At 39.9% G+C, this 24418-nt stretch overlaps 1 protein-coding gene across 12 annotated transcripts in view; it reads right to left on the minus strand.

The window, feature by feature from the left end:
- The window catches only part of NCKAP5 (NCK associated protein 5), a 627572-nt gene that overhangs the window by 96589 nt on the left and 506565 nt on the right, over nucleotides 1–24418 (minus strand). For 11 of the 12 annotated variants that reach the window (XM_081005049.1, XM_081005050.1, XM_081005048.1 and 8 more), the window contains 2 exons: nucleotides 5268–5372; nucleotides 1203–1394 (listed from right to left, as the gene is read on the minus strand). In XM_081005049.1, coding sequence (XP_080861175.1) covers nucleotides 1203–1394; nucleotides 5268–5372 — 297 coding nt within the window. The remainder of the gene's footprint in view (nucleotides 1–1202; nucleotides 1395–5267; nucleotides 5373–24418) is intronic. The other variant, XM_081005053.1, reaches the window with a different exon arrangement.

Here is a 24418-nt window from a genome sequence, read left to right on the forward strand (position 1 = left end):
TAAAATATTATAAGCTACTAAACTCATCCTGTGCTCCTCCATCTGGCCCATTTCCATGAGGCCTAGGAATGTAGACTCTAGCTAAAAGATTGCTTCTGTTGCTGGATGTGCCTACAGTGTATTTCATATTTCAGTAAATATTAATAAGAACAGGTGTGGGGAGTGTTAACAAGAGGGGTAGTAATAATAAATAATAATAATAAATTTTATTTATATCCCGCCCTCCCCAGCCGAAGCTGGGCTCAGGGTGGCTAACAACAATAAATGGTGGGGGACACGCTGTGCGCGTAATGGGCTAGTACCTCCACCTTTGGTCCCCACCCTGTACTCAGCTCTCACCGGTAGCTCCTAGAAGTTGTCTGCATGCAACAGTGGCCATACCCCAGGAAATTGCTTAGATTGGCCAGCTAAACCAGGTGAGGGTAGCAAATGGATCTCAAACCCTCAGTGAGTTAGGGACTTCCCCTGCATGTAAAGGCAGGCTCTGGTGGATTGAGCGGACAAGACCAGTAGTGGGTCCAATGGTCAAGAAGGCGGTTTCTGCACATATTGTAGAGGCAAGTGAGGGGGCTCAGGTAACTTGGAAAGATAGCCCATCAAGGAGAAGGAAAACTCTGATCCTAAACCTCTGCTGTTTGTGGGATATATTTGGGCAAAGAAAAGGCAAAGGAGTAAACCCTACACAAGTCTGGAGTGGAGTCCCTGAGATGGTTGGATGACGCCTTGTACGCCTCCTTCTGGCAACTCCTGCAGCTAAGCTGATGCCAAACGTATTGCTCTGCTTCCCTCTGGATCACATCAGCAAGGCTGAGAGGAGGGTCTTGTTGTTTGGGCAGCCCAAGACCTCCCTACACACTGCCCAGGCTTGTGCCCCGAGGAGGTCAATTTGGTGCTGCTGATGCAGTGGTTCAACTTCATCCCCAGAGGTGGACTCCATTGCCTCTTGAGACAGACTGATTCCAACAACAAAATAAGAACAAAATAGCATAAAGGCTTGCTGGATCGGATCAAAGATCCATCTTGCCTAGCATCCTGTCACACAGATGTCTATTTGCAACTGTCAATGTAAATATATATTTATGAAGTGTGTTTTTGATAGTTTATTTGCTGATGTTGTGAGCTGCTTTGAACTGTTATTTGGAAAAGTGTCACATAAATAAACTTGATGATGACAATGACAATAAATGAACCTATTTCATTACCCTTTTACTGCATGCCTTCCCATCATTCCAAGTGTAGGAGGAGCCACTGGAATATTCACTGCAGGCACTTGACAGAGAGAGCTCACTGCTGCTGCAGCTGCTTCGAGGATAAACTCTGTGAGGCCCTGTCATATTTAACTGGCTCTGGCACTTCAAGGCAGGTACTCCAGATCTGATATTCTGCTGACATTCCTAAAACAAGAAAAAGAGAGAGATTACTTTGTTTTATGGGTTAAAAAATTCCATACCATATTCATATAAGAAAACAAAACAGAAGCCCACATTTGCTGTTCATGCTGATATAAATAATTATTGAATGAATATTAAAACCACAGTGCTCATATTTCTTACCTATTATGAGATTAAAATATCTAGAAACTTGCCATTTGTTGTTGTTGTTATTATTATTATTATTATTATTAAAATACATGCACATCCTAGTATTCAAGCTGGCCTTTCAATGACAGTCTGTTTGAAATATGCTGTGTTTATTAGCAATGTGCTCCAGAAAGATACTGGAAACAAAGTTAAGCCTGTACAAGAACATCTTGACAAGTGCATTATATCCCCACAACGTAACAGATGAGGCCCTACAAAGTGGACAAGGTAAATTAATTTAGTGTCCCAACCAGAATGTCCACGGAGAATGGAATCTCTCCATTACAGTCTAATTTTGGTTTCCTATCTAGTTCAAAGCTTTGTCTAAGAAAGTCTCTGATGCAGGACAATCCATCTTTGTGTCACCGTCCGACAGCTGAACCTCCTGCTTATGCTATTTATTGACACTTTATGGCTGCCTTTAGTACTTGTGTAGTTATCGGCCCTCTCCAAATGCAATCTCAGCTGCTGTGACTAAATACCAGCTTCAAGGAAGAGAATAATGAAGAAAGAGAGTGGTGCTTTAGTAAAAACATTAAACCTTTGCTGGAGTTTGTGGAAGCATTTAATTTCTTTGCAGGCAAATCTTCCACTTCTTAATATGGCAAAATATCATTGAAAGTTCAGAATCTTCATGAATATGCGGCTATGAAATTCTTTCAACTTATCTGCATAAGTTGCTTATTGCATAAGTTATCAATAACAACAAGACTACATTTCCTTGATATTTTGCAACAAATTTCATTAATCTCAAAACCAGTTTTTCTCAACAACAAGAATTGAAAGCTGTGGAGGTGGATGCTTATACTTCTCTATCCCATTAAGAGTAGAGACAAACAACCTAAATCCAGAGTCCCAAATGGATCTTCTGCACAATTAGGATTCCCTTCTTCATTAAAATGTTTTTCTTTCCCTTCCCTTAGAGGTGCCATTCTGAGTTGATGGGGTGAATGCTCACAATCCTGAAAAATCACTCAGGTTTGTCATGGACTAAAATACTCAAGGTGCCTTGTGTGTAAATATGAATCTCAATCTTCAAAGGCAACTGTGGGAAAATGTTGGACATGAAGTCCTCAGGATTGTAGGTTTTGCATGCAATTGGCTTCTCCGTTCCATGCCTATTGAGCAATGGAGGAAATATGCATGGGTGATGACAGTGACACTTGACCTAAAGGCTACAATGCTCAGCCTCTGTCTTATCAAGGGTTTAAAGTCAGTTTATTGATGCTCATTTAGCTCACCACTGTAGCCAGACAATGGTCTAGAGCCTGCACAACCACTCCTGATTCAGATGTTACGGAGAAATAAAGCTGTGTGTTATCAGCATGCTCCAGATTCTCTGATGACATTCTCAACGGCTTCATATAGATGATAAAAAGCACTGAGGGAAAAATAGTGCCCTGCAGCATCCCATAACATAGATGCCAAGGGGCTGAGGAGCATTTTCCCAATGCTACTCTCTGGAGCCAAACCTGCAGGAAGGATCAGAACCACCACAAACTGTGCCTGACTGTCATCCCACAGAACTGGTCTAGGAGAACACTATGGTCAATGGTATCAAAAGCTTTTCCCTTGTCCTGATCACTGTGGCTAAGGCAAATTCAGTCTCAAAACTAGGTCTAAATTTGACTGTAATGGATCTAGATAATCAGTGCCATTCAAGATTGTCTGCAGTTGCTCTGCCACAGCCCTCTTCAATCACATTCTGAAAAAATGGCATATTAGCAATCAACCAGTCAATAACCATCACAGACTACGAGATCTGAAATGGGCTTTCTAAGGGCGGCATCTGAATGCTCCAACACACTTTCAGAATCATTCTGAGATCACAACTGACCACATCTTGGCAAATCACAAAAATACTGGTTGAGTTAGGAATTGATAAGTAATGAGCCCAGTTCCCACAAGCAGTATTTCTGGATTGTAGTACTTCAGACTTTAAATCAGAGATGTTATCACATGGCTGAATGCTTTTCCATAAAAAACTATTTTCTAAATATGAATAACTAGATATCAGGGAGGAGGTTAGGCTCGAACCTTTCCCCCTGACTTTCTGTTTGAAGGCATAGATCTGCTTCAGTGGAACATTCAACCTGCAGGGATAGTGAGCAGAACATGAAGACAGAAGTCATGTAGAGTCCAGTCCAATCTGCCAAGGTCTCCAATGTCATGCAAACTATCAATGAGAGAATATTTCTTCACTCAATTATGGGAGGAGCAGGGGTGAAATCCTATCCTCATTTGTGTGAGAAAAAGACCCATAGAACACAGAAGGATTTGCTTGTGGATAAAAATGGAAAGGATTATGGTAACAGATAACTCTTATTTTTAAATTGAGGTCTCGATGTGCATGCATGAAATGCATCTATACATGCAGCATGCATTGTTTAGAGCAGATGAATACTGGATCCCAACTTCTCTTTATGACCTCCCCCAGATTCTTCAAGTAGAGGGGATATTTTCATCCTTTCTATAGACATAGAATAGATATATAACAGATGGGATACAAAACAACACCTAGCTTTTCTTATCTCAGAAAAAGAAAGAGAATGACTAAGCAAGATAGTATAACAACACACATTAAAGACAAGTCCGGAACATTGGAACAATATTCCATGCAACAGTGGGTGTCTTCTTAAATTGCAGATTTAAAATGGCAGCAGCTTTTTTTTTTTTTTTACGGAGGCTGAATTTTCCTCCTAACAGCATCCTAATCATTTTCTTACATTTCCTTTAAAAGATCTCAAAGATCACCCTTGTGGGGCATTAATTACATATATTTAACTTGTTCATTGGTTTATTAATTTGCTTTTCATGAGTGCACTCCCCCTCCCCTAATCATGGGTTTTAAACCATCAACTTTAATAAAATCAGAGTACAAAAGCTGGCGCGGGATTATATTTTAAACACATAATTGTTAGTAGGAAGAAAAGACAATTGTCTAAATCAAGCTATTGCCAAGATGAAACTGGGTAGTTAGAATAATCTAACCTGAAGGCTAAATTACATATTGCACGGTAGGTCATTAACATCTTTCTGAACTTTTGGAACAATTGCTTCTCTCCCCATCCCACCCCACTTAGAAACACTTTATCATACTTCAGCAAATTGCATTTTTGTTGAATTTTTATATTTAAACCTAAAATGAATGCTTCCATTCACATTTGCTTTAATTCTGCCTATATGCAACTTTTGTTTTTGAGTTACATTTTTCTTTTTCAATGAAAATGAAAGGCATACTAGTTAAAGTTTTGCCAAATAAGCACAAAACCTAAGCCCATCTGAAAAGGTGGTGTTTTTTTCCAGAGCCCATGAATTTTTAACAGTTCATACATAATATATCATAAAACAAGGATGAATGATACAGTGCACCGGCTTTAATAAAAAGCTCCTTGACCATTTCTCAGAAACTTTGAGATGTAATCAATACCCCAAAAAGGTATCTTGGGGACACTGCCAAGATTTATGCCTTTTTGCAAAGAGGGCACTTTTTTATTTCCTATATAGCCTGGGAAATTATAGTGAACTTCAGAGAAGAGAAGAAAATGCTGTTATCTCTACTTCCACTCTGTTTTAGGTTCAAGGATGAGTGTTATTTGTTCCTGCTCTCTCTCCCCTCCATTAAATCATACTTCATGGAGAGATAAGAATGTGCTAAATGAAGAAATCAAATTCAAGAAAACTCACATGAACCTGAACATCAGCACTTTGCAGCGGTATCAAACTTCTGTTCTTCTCTACCTCTAAAAGGAAATCCCCAGACGACAGATCTAAGATGCGCGAATGAAGCTTCTGGGGGAAAATAACAGAATGACCAAAGCATAACCATTTGACAAGCATGCAAAAGATCAGCGATTTTGAAAATCCCAACCGCTGCAGTTAAATTCAAGGGGAAAACAGACCCTAAGGTAAAAGAGCTTTGTCCTAATTTCTCTGTTCATTGAGTCCAGAACTTAACAGTATAAAATGGAGTTGGTAATGCACGAACAAGTAAGGGCATTTTTAGCTTACAGTGTTTGATTACTTATCACAGCTTTGTACATAACGATGATGCATTCATAGGAATAAAATGCATTTATCTATAGCCACTGATGCCTAATATAATAAGGCATGATATTAAACATTTACTGAGCAATCAACAGGTTAACTTTATTTTATTTAGCAGTTGCTATAGCTCGGGTAAATGATTATAAAAGTGACTCTACTTCAAACAACATTGATCTTGCAAAGCCCTCCCTTGCACACATTTAAACTCAAAGTCATTAATGTCATCTGTTAGGAACAATTAATGTGAATAGAAAATAATTGCATCGGGGAGGTAGGGACACAAAGGATTTTGTGCATTAAAATTCACATGCTGTTCGATTACATACTCAATTCTTTCAGTTTTGCTTGGAAGGAGTGCTAAACTGGTGTTATTTCCCCATATTAATCTGTATACTAATTACTAAGGTTTTTATGTCAGTGCTAAGCCTGGTCTGTTTTAATTGCAAATACAATAAGTTTTGCAATTTATGTAAACATGGCTCCTGACTGGATAACTTCAAAAGATTCCAAACCTGGTAATATATATTCTCTTGCCAGTCATATAGTCAGGGCTGTGTGAATTCTATATTTAACAAAAATTAAAAATTTCACATCAAATTCTGCATAAATAATTACTGAATTGCACAGCCTGGAAAAAAATGCAAAACAAACAAATTTGAATACTGTGCTCAAGTTACACCATGTATTTTGCTTCTGCTAGTAACTACAAAAGGGCCAAGCGGTGAGTCCCACCATCTAATCCCTGGAGAGGCTGGGCTAGCCTAGACTCTGGTGATCTTCCACCAGCAGGCAAAAACATTTTTTTTTTTTGGACAGGCTTTGGATAAGGCTTTGGATAAGCTGGCTTGTAAAAATGTTAAAATTGGGTTTAACTGGTTGTTTTTAATGATGTTCACTTGTCTTGCTTTTCTTTTTGAGTTTTTTTTTTACTTGTATTTTATTCAGAAATACACAGAGCCATCTAAATTTGAATACAACATTCCACTTTTCACATCTAGCTGGGGGTCTGGAAGATAAGGTGAGTTCAGTTTAGAAGATAAAACTCAAGCCTAATGTTACGCTGTTTTGCACTTGCACTATTGTTTATAGCTGTCTTGAGCAACAAGAAATAAGGAATGCACATTCAACAAGCAAATGCTATGTAGGTTGTAAACCTACACACACTTGCTTGGAAAGCATTATTGAGAATTTTGGGGGAAAGTTCATATTCACTCGCATTACTACTTTCTGTCATTTTTCCTGCATTGCGGTGGAATCACAGAATGTACAAATTGCTACAGATACTGTACAGTTTTCAGAGACATTGTGTTAAGCATTTTGTCCAAACTCCAAGAAGAAAGTGGAACTATCAAGCACATGTTCCACTAAGACTATTTCCTTGCATAGTGACAAGCTGTTAGTGAGTGACCAGTTTAGATCTATTGGCAGAAACACTCACTCATCTTCAAATCACCCACCACTGCTATGTGTGAGGACCCTCACTGAGCACAGCCTTTATGGCTCATATTCAGTGCCTCTGCTTGAAGAGGGACAAGGACTACAAATACATTTATAGGAAAACAGAAAGAGTTTTCTCTACAAAAGCATCTGAAGTACTAACAGGAGTGCAATCTGGAGAGGCTATAGTGAGGCAGGTTGTTGTTGTTTTTTTTTATAAAAATATTGCATAACCACTGTTCCTTTCTAAGAAAAGCAGATAAAATAATTATAAATACAACTGTCAGCTATATTGTTCACTCACCCTTTCACCCCTGCTAGAGGAAATCTTTCTAAATATGCAGTCCTTTAGTTCATATTCTACACTGGTCATCGCTAACCGGCTTCAGTTCAAGGCCAATTAAAGACTTAAATACCACTAGATGTTAATTGGGGGCTTATTTCACTGTTCATATTCCATTCCATTATTTAGTCTCTGTTACCTGACACCACCCTTGTTCCAGCAAAAATGATATAGCTGTTTGAGGGATACATACAACCCTAAATTTGTTTTCCATGAAAATTTTTCATTCAATATGATTTCACTCTAAATATTTACCTTCTTTTATAATGTAACATCTATCTATCTCTCTATCTATCTCTCTATCTATCTCTCTATCTATCTATCTTGTATCCCCCACTTTTCTCCAAAGAGCTCAAAGTAGCTTACATAGTTCTCCCCTTCCTCATCCAAACCCCACAGCAACCCTGTGAGGTAGGTTATTTTAAAACTTATTTTTTAAAAGCATCTGTTCTTCAGTTATTCAGTAGGTGTTGAGCCCATATATACAGTCACTTCCCCACACACTCTGTCTCAACATTCTACTGTAGGGTTCCTTACTTCTAGATGTAAAAGTTGTTGAGCTTGTTTTTTGTGCCCCCAGCCTGAGCCTGAGCTGCCTGTGCCTGAAACAGAGCCAAAGACACCCACGCCAGAGCCAGAAACAGATCCCAGGTCACCTGAGACAGAGGTAGCCTGTGCCAGAGCCTGAACCCAAGGCGCCAATGCACACACATTTCTTTTTAACCTCCCCCCCCCCCAATCTTAGACATTTGCTTAAAATTGTAAAAATCCCCCCGGGTGGGCATATGGGCCCCCCAAGAGAGGACATGTCTGGGATTTCCCAGACGTATGGCAACCCAATCATATCTGCATTTTATGTGTAGTAAAACCACCTTATTACTTATCAGGATCACTGGAATATTAAGTTAGAAGTAGCTCCAGGAAATCTGATTCTTTGCCTGGACTCACTATTTTCAATGTATTTAATGTGTTTTCCAAATATTTTATAAAGCTTACACATGAGTGTTCTGAAAATTTCTCCTCTTTTTGTTGGGGATGGGGGGGAGAGTCCCTTCGCCCCTGAGACAATCTGGGAGGCATGGAGCAGGGGAAAGCCTCATATTACCAATGGAAGTACTTGTGCAGGATTTCTGTTGACAGGACTTATGAGTTGAATCCTTCCCCAAGGTGGTATTCACTGCTAGTCCTACTCAAGAGTAGACCACTGAAATTAATGGACATGAATCTCAGTGCCTGGAGACAGACAGGTCATGTATCCACAGCAGTGGCCAGAGGAGGAATGGCCATTGGGAAGCGTGCAGAGAGAAGAAACGCAATAGTGCAGCAGCAGCAGCAGAACCGGACAATTTTATCTGCCTACCTGCAATAAAACATGTTTCTCCTGTACTGGTCTCTACAGCCACGGCAGGTGCTCTAACTCTCCAATGGTTTGACTTTACCACCCCCCAAAAGGCACACTTTTCCATTGTCTCCCAAGACTGACAGATGCCAACATGACTAGCTTAGGTACATTAATTTCAGTGGGTCTGCTCTGAGTAAGAGTTATCTAAATACACACCCATCACTGGACCTTCCAACCTCCTTACCTTTGCTTATAAACTGTTTGGAGAGGGGCATTTTGGATTAGGTTTGCGGTGCTGGAGAGCAGGGGTTTAAATCTTTCCCTTGGCAGCATTTCCCCACTTGAAATACTACCCTTGAAATTGGTATGGGGCACAATGTGAAGGAGTTGTAGGATAGCTGAAGTGGTATTTCAAATCATGGAAAAGATGGAGGGGAAGGGGTTAACTGCTTTCCCACATCATTACAACCCTGATCCAAATTCACCCCTCCTGCACCTGCTTTTAAGAGGAGAAAAAGAATTTGAGAGATCAGATCATGGTTTTCCCATATTACCATTGGAAGAAAGTCCCCTGTGTACTAGGGCCTATCATGCCCCCTTCCTATTTTTCACCAAAGTTCTGTTGTATAATGTAAACAACTATGACTTAGTCACCCACATTTTACAAATTGTACACTAGCAGAGAAGTCACAGTGAGACAAAGGACTGGACGTTTTGTGACAAAACATTGCTAATTATGTTGAAATTGTTTCAAAAACATCTTAGGAATCAACTAGAGACTGCTTTGCCTCATTCACAGTTGAGTTTGTAGGTCAAATATGGAGCCTTATGCTCACTTCTGAAGGGTTTTCTTTGAGAAAATAAATGATTTGCCAGCTTCATGCCAACACTACTGGTCCTGCTCAGAGTCTAGATAAAGTGGAAAGGTCAACAGAGACACTAGGCATTGCAGTAAAATAGGAGAAAGAACAGTGAGACAGAGTGGGTAAGCTCTGAGGAGAAGTTTGAAAATGAGACTATGTTCATGTGGGAGGATAAAGGAAAAGCTTACTTAGTCACAAGGACAATTTGGCAAAAAGCCCAAACTTTTAAGTGAATAAAGCTAACAGATCAATCAAATACATGTCTACTCAGAAGTAATGTCATTTAGTTCAATAGGACTTACAGTACTGTAGCCTAAGGAGTTAGCAGGGATGAGGCACACATTTCACATTGCAGTAAAGATTTGGTGTGGGCCAGTATTGACATTTTCTATAGTTTCTTTTAAAATAATATACAATTTTTTATGTTACACACAGACACATGTATTCCAAGTTACATTGATTATTGAGCAAGAATTCAGGAGAATAAAGGAGGCTTTAGGCCAAGCACAATAAACGAGTTTCCTTTTAGTTAATACATAACCTCTTCTGATGTGGCTGTTTTAAAACTTAAAATGTTTCTAATTCTTTTTTACACACTGTGTATGAAGTCATATATAGTCTAGAACTGACATTTAAGTGAGAACTCAATGCCTTGTAGCTTATATCATGCATTAGCAATACTCGTAAGTGGCAAAAGCCCAACCAAAAGGTGCACAGTTGGCCCAAGGCTTTTGCTGCCTAGCAGAACAAGATGGTGTGCCTATTCTATTTACAGATGCCGACTGGACTGGCAACTTTAACCTTACTTCAGCAATGGTGATGGGACAGCATCCCCTACCACACCTGAGAGCAGCAGGGTGGTCTGGAGTAGGGACAGCACAGGCAATTGGGCACACACAGGTATATATCCTTTACCATTGCTTCCGCCCACCACCACCTCACTATGCCTAATGTCATTAGCATCCCCTATTAAAATTGTCTTGTGATTCTCAAGCATGGTAACTAGCTTCCCTGTGGAAATGTAGGCAATCAGCAACAAAAGAGGTCACACCTCTGCTGCCTCTTCAGGTTAGTTCAAGTGAATTGGACCAGAGTACACAGTACTCTCTAGCTTTCTCCTATGGAGAAAGCTAGAGAGTTCCAGAAAGACATCTACTTCTGCTTCATTGACTATGCAAAAGCCTTTGACTGTGTCGACCACAGCAAACTATGGCAAGTTCTTAAAGAAATGGGAGTGCCTGATCACCTCATCTGTCTCCTGAGAAATCTCTATGTGGGACAAGAAGCTACAGTTAGAACTGGATATGGAACAACTGATTGGTTCAAAATTGGGAAAGGAGTACGACAAGGCTGTATTTTGTCTCCCTGCTTATTTAACTTATATGCAGAATTCATCATGCGAAAGGCTGGGCTGGATGAATCCCTAGCCGGAATTAAGATTGCTGGAAGAAATATCAACAACCTCAGATATGCAGATGACACAACCTTGATGGCAGAAAGTGAGGAGGAATTAAAGAACCTTTTATTGAGGGTGAAAGAGGAGAGCGCAAAATATGGTCTGAAGCTCAACATCAAAAAAACGAAGATCATGGCCACTGGTCCCATCACCTCCTGGCAAATAGAAGGGGAAGAAATGGAGGCAGTGAGAGATTTTACTTTCTTGGGCTCCATGATAACTGCAGATGGTGACAGCAGCCACGAAATTAAGAAACGCCTGCTTCTTTGGAGGAAAGCAATGACAAACCTAGACAGCATCTTAAAAAGTAGAGACATCACCTTGCCAACAAAGGTCCGTATAGTAAAAGCTATGGTTTTCCCAGTAGTGATGTATGGAAGTGAGAGCTGGACCATCAAGAAGGCTGATCGCTGAAGAATTGATGCTTTTGAATTATGGTGCTGGAGGAGACTCTTGAGAGTCCCATGGACTGCAAGAAGATCAAACCTATCCATTCTTAAGGAAATCAGCCCTGAGTGCTCACTGGAAGGACAGATCGTGAAGCTGAGGCTCCAATACTTTGGCCACCTCATGAGAAGAGAAGACTCCCTGGAAAAGACCCTGATGTTGGGAAAGATGGAGGGCACAAGGAGAAGGGGACGACAGAGGACGAGATGGTTGGATAGTGTCTTCGAAGCTACAAACATGAGTCTGACAAAACTGCGGGAGGCAGTGGAAGACAGAAGTGCCTGGCGTGCTCTGGTCCATGGGGTCATGAAGAGTCGGACACGACTAAACGACTAAACAACAACAACACAGTACTCTTAAGGCAGTGGTTATCCAAGGGTGTGGCGCACCACACTGGTGTAGCTTGAGAGGATGGCAAGTGCTGTGGGAAGATTCAAGGACAATCAATATTATATTTTGGGAATGATTCATGTTCTTATGTAGCTGCATTGTTTTATTCTTTCTGAATAGTCCACGATCATATTAATCAGTAGTTGTGTTTTATGTTATAAGTCAAGCACTTGCTAGAGGTTTCTTTTTGTTTTCCAATGTACTTATTATCAATTTTTTAAAATGGTGTGCCATTTTTTTTGTTCTGAAAGTGTGGCTCAGAGAAAAAAGTTTGAGAGCCACTGTTTTAAGATTAAAAAGAAGACTTTGGCATTGACAATTAAATGGCAAGTCTGTCTATCTACTGTGAAATTTCCTATCTATGGGGTATCATTCCATCTCAAATTCCTTTTTAAATGTATCATGGACCGAACAATTTTCCATTGAGTTTCCAGCTATTTATTCATTCCAAAGACAACACAACTCTCCAAGTACTGATTGTATCAATTGCTTTAATTGCCTTGATTCTCCCCCTACCCACCCAGGATCTTTAAATTTTGGCACTAGCTTAGCTTAGTATCCAGGAAAGAAATATGCTTCCCTTCACACATTGTGAAGGAATACCTTCATGTATTTGTCAGAAGTGTGGGAACAACAGATCTTCTGCTATCTCTTTTGTGTGTCAGTTATCCAAGTAGAAACTGCAAAGCAGACAAAAGCTACTGTGGATGTCTTCTACCTAGATGAGTAACACACAAGGTGGAAATCTGGTGTCTTTTTTGTGGTCCTTGCCTCAGATCCTTTGAACAGTTTCCTTGTCTACCTGTAATATTATTTTTGTCTTCTTAGCCAACTGTATCCTGCACCGTATGAAAAAAGTGAAGACCTCTCCCCTTTGCTTTCTGTAGCTGAAATCAAGGCAGAAGTCTAGGGGCAACAAGGGAATAAATTGGTAATAGTTTTCAAATGACCACTAGAATAATGACAAATGTCTAAATTTAACATGATTAGCACCACTACCTGTATTATAATATAAGCAGGAAGAACTGTCATACCAGAGACTGTCTCTTTTCCCTTTTAAAATCAGTATTGGGGAACATCTGCCCTCTAACTCCTATCAGCCCCAGCCAGCCTGGCAAAAGGTTAGGTATGGTGCGAGTTGAAAAACAACTGGAGGGTCACAGGTTTCCCATCCCTGCCTTAAATGTAAAGGTAAAGGTACCCCTGCCCGTACGGGCCAGTCGTGTCCGACTCTAGGGTTGCGTGCTCATCTCGCTCTAGAGGCCGTGAGCCGGCGCCGTCCGAAGACACTTCCGGGTCACGTGGCCAGCGTGACGAATGTACTTTAAATACACGTGTCTATAATATCAACCTTGAATATTGTGAATAGTGCACAATAGTATTATAAGCCAAAGTACAGGAACACTAATGTAAACTGTTTTAGTCCAAAATGGTTCTAAAGGAGCATGCTACAATACCACTTGCTACATGTGGTTTACCCATCATAGTAAAGATTAGCTTCCACAAATCAATTCTGGTGGTTCCCACAACCTTTCAAAGCCTATTTAGGGAGCACAGGAAGGGGGAGATGAGAAGAAATCCAGTTGCACAAGCACACGCTGTTTCACACACACAACCTTCATTGAATCTTGTCCAATATGCTTAGGAAATTTATTTTGGGGACCAAATTGCTTTATCTCTCAATCAGAGATTCAAATGACCTAATCTCTAGAGAGCCAGTGTGGTGTAGTGGTTAAGAGCGGTAGTCTCGGAATCTGGGGAACCGGGTTCGCATCTCTGCTCCTCCACATGCAGCTGCTGGGTGACCTTGGGCCAGTCACACTTCTTTGAAGTCTCTCAGCCCCACTCACCTCACAGAGTGTTTGTTGTGGGGGAGGAAGGGAAAGGAGAATGTTAGCCGCTTTGAGACTCCTGAAGGGGAGTGAAAGGCGGGATATCAAATCCAAACTCTTCTTCTTCTCTACCAATATTACAGAGGAGAGCCAGTGTGGCAGAGTCCCCATCTTGATGAATGACCTTGGACTAGTCACAATGTCTCAGATTAACAAGCCTCCCCAGTGTTTCATTTGTGGCGATAAATATCATTTTTAAATGCTTGCAGCTTAAGTTTAAGGAAGTTTAAGAAAATTCCCACAACAGAACATTGAACAGAATACATGTTAGATTTAAGGAAATTTTAAAATTTAAAAATTTTAAATTTAAAAAACACCTTCATAGTATACACATGAAGCCCTAGACCAGGCATAGGCAAACTCAGCCCTCCAGATGTTTTGAGACTACAATTCCCATCATCCCTGACCACTAGTCCTGTTAGCTAGGGATGATGGGAGTTGTCCCAAAACATCTGGAGGCTCGAGTTTGCCTGTGCCTGCCCTAGACTGAGGTGGAGAATAGTTTCCAGCTGGTGGGCTAGATTATTATTTTCCCAGCCCTTGGTGAATTAAATCTGATGGGGAGGCTGGGCCACCCACCTGTCAATCACCTGATGTCATAGTGATGTCAGGTGATGCTGCAATTTGAAGTCCCAATTGTTAGGACTTCAAAGGGCAGAACTGGGATGTTTGAAAGTCTTCTGAAAGCATATTTGCACCTCCCACATTGTGCTCTTCCTTAAACCTCCAATTTCTTAAGTTTAAAGGAGTAGCAGAAAGTGGTTTCCAAATGACTTTGCAAGCAGCCCCACACTGATCCTTTAAAGCTCTGGGACTAGAGGTTTAAGGAGTAGCATAGGGAGGGGGGAACAATTCCCACTGAATGGAAATAGTTTGTTCTTCCTTAAGGAAGGTTGGGAACATGCCTTGCTCCTGCAAAGAAACAAATGGGGGTCCGGTGTAAATTCCTGGTTATTATTTTTAAGTCCCACCCTTACCTGCACCACACCTGACGTCATTTATGAAATCAAGTGTGAGATGGGCATGGCTAGCAGGCCAAATGGGAAGGTCCAGTGGACCAGGTTTGGCCCACAAGCTGGAAATTCCCCTTCCCTCTCCTAGATAAACAAGAGCAGATATGGAAGATGTTGGCGTTATTTGAATAGGAGGCCAAAGAAATATTTACAAATTTATTATTTACAAATTTAAATTTTTGATCCAGGTTTATCCAAACACGGATCACCTTCCTTATCGCCATTCTCTTCCTTCCGCATTTTTTCATCCTATGTCTCTCTGTTTCAAAAGGCACTGGGTTGGATTAAATTGTTGATAATCAATGAGCTGGTTAAAAGTAGAATGGTTAAGAACCTCGGGTTAAGTACTTAATTTGTTCCGGAGGTATGTACTTAACCTGAAACTGTTCTTAACCTGAAGCACCACTTTAGCTAATGGGGCCTCCTGCTGCTGCCGTGCCGCCAGAGCACGATTTCTGTTCTCATCCTGAAGCAAAGTTCTTAACCTGAAGCACTATTTCTGGGTTGGCGGAGTCTGTAACCTGAAGCGTATGTAACCTGAAGCGTATGTAACCCGAGGTACCACTGTAAAGCAAAAGGCCCAAAGTGCAGGCAACAAACTTTTAAAAGAAAGAAGTCTCCAGATATGCTTGGTCAATATCCTGTACCAAACATTAATCACTCAAACGACCTTGATCTGAAAGAAGCAACGTAGGGAATAAAATAAAAATGGTATTGCGATAAAGATTTCAATCACTGAAAGTGTTCAGACAGACAGACCATTACAAATATTAGACTTCTGCTGCCACACATGTATTTGGCATAAGAAGTAGTCTGCATTTCTGAACCGCAAGACACACACACATTGTGAATTGGACTTTCTTAAGATGTTATAAATTACTTCCCTAACAGTTACTGCTTTTGAGAGCTCTTATTGTGAACCCACTGCAGAATGTTGAGCCTTGTACTTAAAGAATACTCTGTTAGAGCTCAAGAATGTTATAATCATAGAATTGCAGAGTTGGAAGAGATCATGAGGATCATCTAGTCTGACCCTCTTCAATGCATGAATCTTTCGCCTAACATGGGGTTAGGTGAAACCCACAACCCTGAGATTAAGAGTCTCATGCTCTATTAACTCAGCTATCCCTCAGTAGGATCATTCCTTCTATCCCTCCTCTTTTGCCATGAGTGTTAATGCGGCTAAAACAGCACCAGACAGGCACAACAGGGAGGAATCAGCAGGTTTGTCATGGCCTTGAGATTTTCATATGTACAAAACAATCTTCTGGGGAGCAAGTTCTCCCCAAATGGATCAACGACAAGTGAAGTTGCTCAGTGGCCATGGGGTACTGCTGGCAAAGTGATTGACTGACCGACCAACTGGGGAGGAGGAAAACTAGGCAAGTCTCCTTTGCAGATCTTAGTGATTTGGCAGATCTATACAAGAGAAGGTATGGCTTCAAATTCCAGAGGTTACTCTAAATTCCTGAGGGCCCCAGGATATGCTCTAAAGGTACATTAAATTGCCACCTTGCTGAACCTAATTGGGTCTTGATGGTTGAATATTTGAGAACCACATATACACTGCCTTGGGTTCTGTGGTGGAAGGCAGGTAAGAAATTAATCACATCATGTCCTAACAACATCTGTGTCCCTGCAGTAAGGTACAATTCCTCAGCTCTGAAATCTTTTTCAAAGCAAACATGCAAGAGATGCCCCATCTCTGTATCAAGAAGCTAATTTTCTAACAATGAGAGCAATTTTCCTGTGTCAAAAACCAAACTTCATCCAGTCACTGGTTTACAGTAAAACCACAGTAATATGCCCATTTACAGCAACCAGACAGTAGGACTACAGCAGTACCTACAGCCATCTTTAAGCACATCTTACAACAGATACTTGGCTCAGACTTGCCTAGTAATACTGGATTAAGAGAGTGCCAGTCCTAGAGATCTCAGTGGGCTCTCATGCTCTGTTGTCATTTGTTTTCATTTTTGCCTAAGAGTCCTATTCCCACACCGATCAGCCTGGTATTGAAAGATGAAACAGAGAATGATATAAAGCTCTTGTTACTAGTAGCCCCATGTCCTGGGGAATAATATATAAACTTGTTTTATTGGCTGTACAGAAAAGGTTCAAATGAGATTTGTATCCTACTGAATTTTTATACGATTTTGTTAATGGTAACACAAGTGAAAAAGAAAGGAGAAAAGCAAAACTAAAACCTTAGCACTAGTCAAAGCTGTACTATGAAAGATCAGAGAACATCCATAAGAAAAGCTACCTTTTCATTTTCTGTTTTATGGTAACTCTCTGTATCACAATATAGTCATTAACATCGTCATAAAAAATCCACACCTTTATTGGGACCAACCCAAATGCCACAAAAAGCATGGCAAGCTTTTGAGTTCTCCAGAACTCTTCATGACACAACATATTACACAAATCACCTTAAAGAAACAGGGGAAAAAAGCCATACTTTTAATTTCTCAGAGATGGGGAGCAGACATTGTTTCTTTATTTCCCTATCCTGGGTGACATCTGTAGCACCCGGGAGGGGCTTTTTCAGCTTGCAATCTCTATCGTGGAACTATATCTACAATATGACCTTATGGCTACAACAGCCAGCCAATTCCACCCCCACCACAAATATTTATTTATTACTGTTGAAGAGTTCTGAAGAACTCAAAGGCTTACCACACATCTGTAACATTCTGGTTGATCCCAATAAAGGTATTTCACAGCTGTGGATTTTGGTATTTTTTCTTATGGCGATATACGTGGCTATATTTTTTCTTCATAGTTATATACATGGCTATATTTGCTTTTTCTGTGCCTTGAATAATGACAATATAGCTTTTGGGTCAAGATGACAAGATACAGCAAGATCTTGAGCTTCATACAATATTTTGCAATCTTCTGAATCTATGGCAATTTTCCACACTGTAGTTTATTCAGTACAAGAGGAGTTAAGATCTTTCTTAAGAGAAAGATGAAAAGATCAAGTACCATAGATGAGATGAGAAACAAGCTCCCTAGTCAGAATCTTTAACATGCTGAAGGACACAAATGTCTATTGTGCAGGCAAATTCAATCAGTACCTGCAGAAGCCTTCCCCTTTTGCATTTACTTATTTTCTATCCATTTCAGAACAGCAGCAGAAACAGATGGAAAACCAAGGATTGGCTTCAAAAGAGTGTACAGAAAGTCTATTTTTGTGAGACGCACATTCAGTACAATGACAGCATGTTAGGCAGGAGTAGCCAACCTTTATGGCCTGTAGGTATGTGCCTTATTAGCTTGTAAGCATCATATGACTTAGCTGGGTGATTATGGCAGCCACACCCTTAGAATTGAGAATGCTATTTTGCTACTACGAAGTTTCGTACAATGCTGATATGATACTGGTGTTGTTCCAGTCAGCAGATGCTGCTGGTAGAGCAGTCCCAACTACAAGCTGGATTACAGCATGTCCTGGATCAGATCATGACACTTGTATGGCAGTGTTGTGATATTATGCTCCTTCAACAGCTGCTATATTAGACAGCATCCTAAACCCCTGATTACTGCTGCAGAAGATCGCATTAACTAGGCTATTAGCTTTCCTGCTTGATAGTTTTGATATTATTAATTTACTTCCTATGCAGGAACATTCTTTCATTTATGCTCCTTTTTTATACCACAAAGGTCCTTTGAAAATATCTGTTGCATGAGATTCAGTGATTAGAGGGTTAAAAAAACACAGTAGGAAACTTATTTATTAGTGTTTCCAAAAACTGTTTAAAATTTGGGGCAGGAAACCTGAAACATATCATTTTGCCCAGTGTTAACAGCAGGAGGAAATATGCATAAAACAAATATTAAAGGATTAACTGCAAGCATACATTCAAGTAAGCCTCATCATTTCCAAAAAGCATCATCCAGCTATTAGGTAAAATTTATCAAGCCCAATGGATTCAATTCTCCCCCACCCCCACTTTCTATTACAGCAACAAAAATACTCTTCAGCATGAGTTTTACTTTGTTTTATAATTTCCACTCACTCTACATACTGTTATCAGAATAAAAAATATAAAGGCTAAACTTGTAAGTGCCTTCCAAGTGGGAGTGGGGGAGGGAGAGAAAATGAAAGGGGATGTGTGGTGGGAATCCACCAAAATCCAAACTTCAGCATTTAAATTTAAACTTTGCATTAAGAGATACTTGCCAGTTTTATGGGCAAATCCTCGGGCGGATTTACTGAGACTTAACTGACAACATCCAAGACAAAGAACAAGGAGATGATATTACAAACATTGGTATGGAAGATTAGCAAGTTACAACTACATCAGAAAATCCTGTTAACAAGGCAAATCCGCCACAAAATATTAAACAATGACTTAGAGAGCCTGCTTCAGTTTCCACAGGCTTGTTATATTTGGTATAATCAAGCCACTTCAAGATATGAACAGTGAATGAAAATTCAAAGTGTTTGGGAGGTTGCAGTACAGAAATTCATAAATGTCCTAGGGTGCAAATTGTGCAGTTTTAAGCAGATATTCAGAGCATAAACATAAATGGCATAATCTTCTTCTACTATTCTAATGTTTCCCGGCAAACAGCATAAGCCTAAAATTATTCCTTTTCCAATCCCTCCCTCCAAGTTTTATTAATGTTTATAAACCGCTTTACATAAAAGATACACAGAAAAAGCAAAGTAATCCTCTCTGATCCTTAGTTTTCATTTTATAACTCTGTCAGTGTTTGTTTTTAAGAAATGCAGAATGTTCATTCTTATTTTAACAGCAGTAAATTGTGTAACTGTTTAAAAACTGACGAAGGGATAGAACTTACTTGGTACAGACAACCTACTTAATAATTTGGCATATATTCACAGAAGAATCCAAGCCTAGAAGCTGCACTCTCTGGAGCAAGTGCTTCTGAGATCAGGTGACTACTCTGGAAGCTGAAATTTTGGAGGAGTATAGTAATGAACTATTCCATTAAACAAAGACAACAGGCCAGGTTTCTATAGCTGGTCAATCATATCACTCTCCCGCTGCAGATGTTCATGCAAAAATATATAGGCTAAGCAATTGCAGCAAGATTTACTCTTGAGTAATTGCCAGTAGGCAATTCTGTGTATTCCGTGTATTTTTGATACACAGAAAGCACTTGAAACTGATGCATAGAGCAGCTGATTCAATGCACTGAACCATTCATGTGCTTTTTGCAAACAAACAAAATAACCTCACACCCACAAATGGGGTTTTGGACATTTTTACCCAGCCTAAATAAAACTGTCTAATTTATGTTGTGTACAAACAGCTCACCGCGTAGAGAAAACTGTCACACAGCAATTAAAGTACTCTTACTATCTGTGCAGTGTGCTCTGACTCAACACATCCTTTGCAGAAGATAAACTCAGTGTGTTTTTCGCCAATGTAGAGCCAGGATCGGGAAGCAATTCTGCTTCTCATGCACATCTTTATCCACCCTATGCATAGGCAGCAATGTCAGAAGATGACGCAAGATTTTAGGATATTTGGAATTTCCATTTATCCTTGTTTTTGGAAATGTCCTCCTAAAATGCCCCTTAGCAGATGGAACATTGCATAGAAGGTCCTCATAGCAGATGCCTATCTAACCTGGAAGAAAGACGAAGAAAAATGTACTGTCTTTCTCTGCTTCCTTTACTGGCTGACTGCATCTTTTTATATCAACAGCATCTTTATTCAAATCAAAAGTACTTCTGAAATATCAATATTGAAGTTGTGCACTCATTTTATTATGTATGAAGATGAGCACCTTCTCCCTAGAAATTGCTTCTCTACTGATCAAATGATGGCCAAAATAAGATAAAATGTCCCTCAAACCAGCACAACCTAAGAGAAATTAGCATCAGGAAGTCAGACAGTGCAACAACACAGGATTCTACACATTATGGCACCTTATCTTTTTGCATTACTCACATGGTTTCACAGCCCTCACCTTTAGATTTCAGGGTGGTCAGAATCATTTCCAAATTCCATTTTATATTTCAAACTTTTGTGACAAGGGCGAATGACATCATTAATCTTTTATGACCCATCTCACACAAAATATTTGCACTTTAACACTGTAAGGCATGGCTATCTTTTCTAACCCTGACGTGCCAAGAGACATAACCCAAAGGCTTCTAAAGGAATGCCACACTAATGTTTTCAAGTGCCACCAGCAAAATCCATTCCTTGTCATTTTCTTTTGATTACACACAATTCATTGTGCCGATATAGATGTATACCTAGTGTCCAGAAATATATCACTCAGACCACAATATATCTTTGCCCCTCATGGCTTTGAGTGCCTTATAGTTCCAAACTTTTCACATCTGCTTCTTGAGTCTGTCACTAGAACCAAAAAAATCATCTAAAGGAATTAGGCAGACCTCAATACGATCCTGTTATTGACATTTATGTTGATCGATGTTGGCTCTTACAGAATTGGAATCTGCAGATCAATTCCCTTATTAGATTCTTTCTCACTGCTGCCATGATCATTTTATCACACAAGCTGTTGCTATCAAATGCTGCTTTATCACTTTATAATGGGAGAAGCGAAAGGTTTCCTCCAGCACTGAGACAGAAATAAAAATGGTCACAGATCTAAACAGAATTTCTTTGAGCCATGAAAAGTAAACTAGTAATTACACATAATATATATTTTATACACCATCACAATTATGTGAAATATTTAGATGATATTCACTTAAATAACATTTCAAACTCTTTCAATAAAATTATAGCCAGTCCTAAGATGAGGTTAAAAAAAATTAGATTGTGATAAGATCATCGACTAGTGAGGTCAACTGCACATGACCTTTAACATGTCAAGAAGAGTTTTGAAAATGTTTTTCAAAATGATAAATAGGTGTGGGGACTCCAATCAGAATCATAGTGTACTAGGAAGAGAGTTTAATCTTTTACTTCCCTACAATCATCTTGATGAAAATTGTTGCTTTTGGAGCTGCTATTAGACCAGGGATGACTGTTCCTGTAGGCATCAGCAGCTGGAGTTAACAGTAGTGGGCTGGGGGCATTTCACTTGGCCTTGCAGTGAGAAAGGGTTAACCTTCCATTGCAGCACACCATAGTCCTGTTTGAGCCCCCTGCACTCGCTATTTACAGTTCGAGAAGCATCCATATGACACTTCTAACATCACTACAGTTTGGCCCTCCGGCTGAAGACAGTGAGGAACAGAACTGAGATAACATAAATGTACTCACAAGAATGCCTTGTACCTACATCATCTGAATGACAGATTTATTATTATTATTATTATTATTATTATTATTATTATTATTTCCTACCTTTTCCCCTGACAGGAAACAAGGTAGCTTACAGCTAAAACAGAAACAGCTAAAAACATGTAAAAAAGCAACCATTACAAAAATTAACAATAATAGAATACACACACACACACACACACACAAAGTTCATAACAATAAAAACAGCACAGAACAGAACAGCCAGTCTCCAAAAGCCTATTGGAATACGAAATTCTTCACCTGCCAGCAAAGGACAACGAAGAAGAACCCATTTAATTTCTCTAGGAACACTACTATAACATGAAGACCAGCATCTTTTATTTTGATGAGAGAAGGTCCTAAAAGAAGGTGTTCTAACACAGGATTCCTGATGTCCTCTTCTGAATCCAATCATACCTACAAGCCTCCAAAGTCTGAGCCTGTTCCTAACTAGATCTTTTCATCCACCTACTGTCATTCCTAACTAACCCAAGACCTACTCATCACTTCTTTCCCCCTTACATTACTGGGGCAGGGGGTTGATTTCAGTTCAAGCATTCTAAACATTAGGTGTTGCAGTACTTACAATGTTGCGGTGAGCATGCACAGCCATGTCCATACATTCTGGCAATAAGAAGAAATCCAAGTTTCCATGGTTCCTACTGTCTGTGGACACGTGTGTTGAAGTTTGCAGCAGAACAACTCAAGTCTAACATGAGTTGTCTCTGCCTCCCTGGTAAGTTAGGGATTTGGCAGGGAGGGGCTCACATACAAAGCTGTCTCCTACTTTACAGAGGAGAGTCCTCTGTTTGAAGGTGTCCACTATGTGTCCGGTTCAAGTGAAAGACCCCTAAGGAAGTACAGGGGCTTAGAAGTTGCCCACCAGCTGTTAGTACCTGGACTGCAGACTGAGAAGAGACATGTCACCTGATCACAGTCTTCTCCACTATGGTGAGATATATTCTAACTCTATTTGAATTGTAGTTATTTTTTATGGATTGCTGCAATTGTGCTTCCACAACATACTTCCTCCTTCAATCCTCTCCCCTGCAGCCCCCAACACACCTTCAAAATTTGCTCCAGATGGTTGCAGGGCCCTTTGGACCAGATTTTGGGGGGGGGGAGGTGTGGGCATACAGGAGAAGAAGGGGAAAGGGGAAGTCCTGTTGTGTTAGCTGAATGCTGCTTGTACAGCACCGGATACAACCCCTCTATGTTTGCGGAAGTGTGAGATCGTCCACTTGTGATAAAATCTTAGTAAAAGCCCCACAACTGTAAACCTCTTTCTCCAGAGATTCACCAAAGTCTGAGCCTGAACATGATTTTAAAGTACTATGGCATACTTTTATTTGGCCTGCCTGTTAATGGCTGGGTTTAAATAGTCATTAGCAAAATCTGCCTCTGGTATTGTACTTCATTATTTACTTATTCCTGATTTTGATATTGTTTTCTCATCATGGGAAGGCGCTGGGCCTCTGGAGCCTAGACATTCAAATAAATATGAATGCACTTCTATATGAACGTGGATAAACACATCCACGGTGTGAGTTTTGTTGCCGTTATTATGCCTTATATAAAGAAGATATTGCACATGCAGGAGATTTACTTTTGCAAGGATGGCATGCGGGTTCCTGCTGAGAGAGAAGTTCATCACATTAATTTAAACCTCCAATAAAATAAATTAGTTTTTCATTGCCAGGTTGAACTATGTGGCTGTGATTGTAATGTATTGCTACAATCCAGGCCTTAACGGCATTTTAGCCCTGTGGTGGTCAAACAGAAACCATTTGAAGCCTTCTAAAGGCTATTAAAACATGTGCAGATGTCTGGAAAATTAATACTATTATCTGACTTTAACCTCTTGCCTGTAGGAGAGTCAAGGCTAGAAGAAGATAGATCAATACGTTACAATGGAAGAAAGTAACAAAGCTCTCTCCTGGCAAGTTCAGTAGCGATAAAACAGTGTCCCAAGAACATGCTATATTCGCTCTTCTAAAAGAGAATCCTTCTTGCTTGTTTTTTTTTTAACCCGAAATCAGTCATTTACCTCTATTAAAAATCAAGGGAGATAAGCTCCATTTTCTACAATCTTTGCTTATTGCTGTTTCTCAAGGTTCAGAATGCCAGACACTGGAAAGGTTCATTCATTTACATGACAAGAACATGAATTTGTCAAGGTTAATGTTGAACAAGCCATATTTCGTTTTTCCCTTCTGATCTTTTGCATTTTGAAAGGCTCTTTTTGTATATCACTAAAATATCAGGTATGGAAGTAGAGGCGCAATAAGATCAAGATTACGGCAAAATGCCTTCATTACTACTTTCAAAGCCAGCATAACTTTCTAATATATAAAGAAATGT

The sequence above is a fragment of the Podarcis pityusensis genome (genome assembly GCF_964106645.2).
Source record: "Podarcis pityusensis genome assembly, chromosome: 1".
NCBI lineage: Eukaryota > Metazoa > Chordata > Lepidosauria > Squamata > Lacertidae > Podarcis > Podarcis pityusensis.